Source organism: Octopus bimaculoides, chromosome 1 (assembly GCF_046866305.1).
Source record: "Octopus bimaculoides isolate indiv1 chromosome 1, ASM4686630v1, whole genome shotgun sequence".
Taxonomy (NCBI): Eukaryota; Metazoa; Mollusca; class Cephalopoda; order Octopoda; family Octopodidae; genus Octopus; species Octopus bimaculoides.
In genome coordinates, this window is record NC_142928.1 from 77,932,478 (window position 1) to 77,934,089 (window position 1,612).

At 36.5% G+C, this 1,612-nt stretch overlaps 1 protein-coding gene across 1 annotated transcript; it reads left to right on the plus strand.

The window, feature by feature from the left end:
- The first annotated feature begins 934 nt into the window (after window positions 1–934).
- On the plus strand, window positions 935–1,237 carry LOC149137594 (histone-lysine N-methyltransferase SETMAR-like). Its single transcript, XM_089366328.1, has one exon. The coding sequence runs from the start codon at window positions 935–937 to the stop codon at window positions 1,235–1,237; it is 303 nt and encodes a 100-aa protein (XP_089222454.1).
- Window positions 1,238–1,612: the final 375 nt, after the last annotated feature.

Sequence of the window (1,612 nt, forward strand, 5' to 3'; positions counted from 1 at the left end):
TAAAATAGGATTTGACTACATATGTGCTCTCTTTAGAGCACAGCTTAAGCTATCTTTTCGTGGAAGAATGCTTATGATCCTATAACCTGTGTTAATTCTGTAATCCTTTAAAATGGAAGATAAGAAAATTCATTTTCGGCACTTGATGCTTTTCTTTTTCCGTAAAGGGAAATATGCCTCACGAGCAACCAAAGAAATATGTGCAGTTTACGGTGATGTTTCTTTATCCGAAAGAACTGTACGGAAGTGGTTCGCAAGGTTCCGAGCTGGAGATTGAAGCCTTATTGATAAAGAGTGATCAAGCCGACCACCCACTACAGATGATGACCAAATCAAGTCATTAATTGAGAATAACCTACATTGCACAACCCGAGAATTGGCAGAATGCCTCAACCTATCAAAATCCGTCTTTCATGAGCACCTAGTAAAGCTTGGGTACACAAATCGCTACGATGTTTGGGTACCACATGAGTTGAGTGAGAAGAACCTTTTGGAAACTCGGCACGAACTTTACGGACAACCCAATAACTTTTGACTTACCGTCGAAGATAGATAGATAGATAGATAGATAGATAGATAGACAGGTGCGGGCGTGGCTGAGTAGTAAGAAGTTTACTTCGCAACCACATGGTTCTGGGTTCAAACCCACAGTATATGGCACCTAGGGCAAATGTCTTCTTCTATTGGCCGAATCGACCAAACAATTGCGTGTGGATTTAGTAGACGGAAACTAAAGGAAGTCTATATATATATATATATATATATATATATATATATATATATATATATATATATATCATAAGTAATGTCCGGAGTTCTATATTTTCAGTTTGTAAACTCTTTAACATCAAGTAATATTTATATATATTTGGACATATATGAACTAATTAAATTTTATTTTACAGGATAATCATTTATTAATAATTCTTCAAACATGGAAGTGTCTAAGGACCATCTGAAACACACAATACTCTATGAGTTTAAGAAAGAGGAGTACTCTACAGCTGAAGCAGCTCGAAATATTCACTCAGCTTATGAAAAAGAGTGTCTGAATGAAAGAGCTTACAGAAGATGGTTTGTAAAATTCAGACGTGGAGATTTCAGCTTTGAAGATGAGGCCCGAACAGGACGTCCAATTAAGTTTGATGGCAAGCTCCTTTTGGCAGAACCTGAAAAAAATCATGCAGTTTCAGTTGAAGAATTGGCAAGCCATACAATTGTTCCCTGCCATCTTTAATAGCTTAGAAAAGTCCCAAAACTCGGAAAATTGGTGCCTCATTATTTGTCTTAAGCCAACCGCATGGATATCTGCTCTTCTCTTCGTTCCGGTGAACTCATCTCGCCCTTTTTGAACAGACTTCTGACCAGTGATGGAAAAGGTGTCTTTTATCAAAATGGTCTTTCACTAAAAAACTGAAAGGGCTTTTCACTAATATCAGATTAAAAAGCTTACGAGGTGATGGAAAGATATCATACATAATCATTGCAACTATATTGATGATAAAGCTTTATTAAAATGTAAGACTTGGTTATTTGTTTTCATTATTTAAACTCCAGATATTACTTGTGGCATAACCATATGTGTCTGTATGTGTGTGTGTGTGTGTGTGTG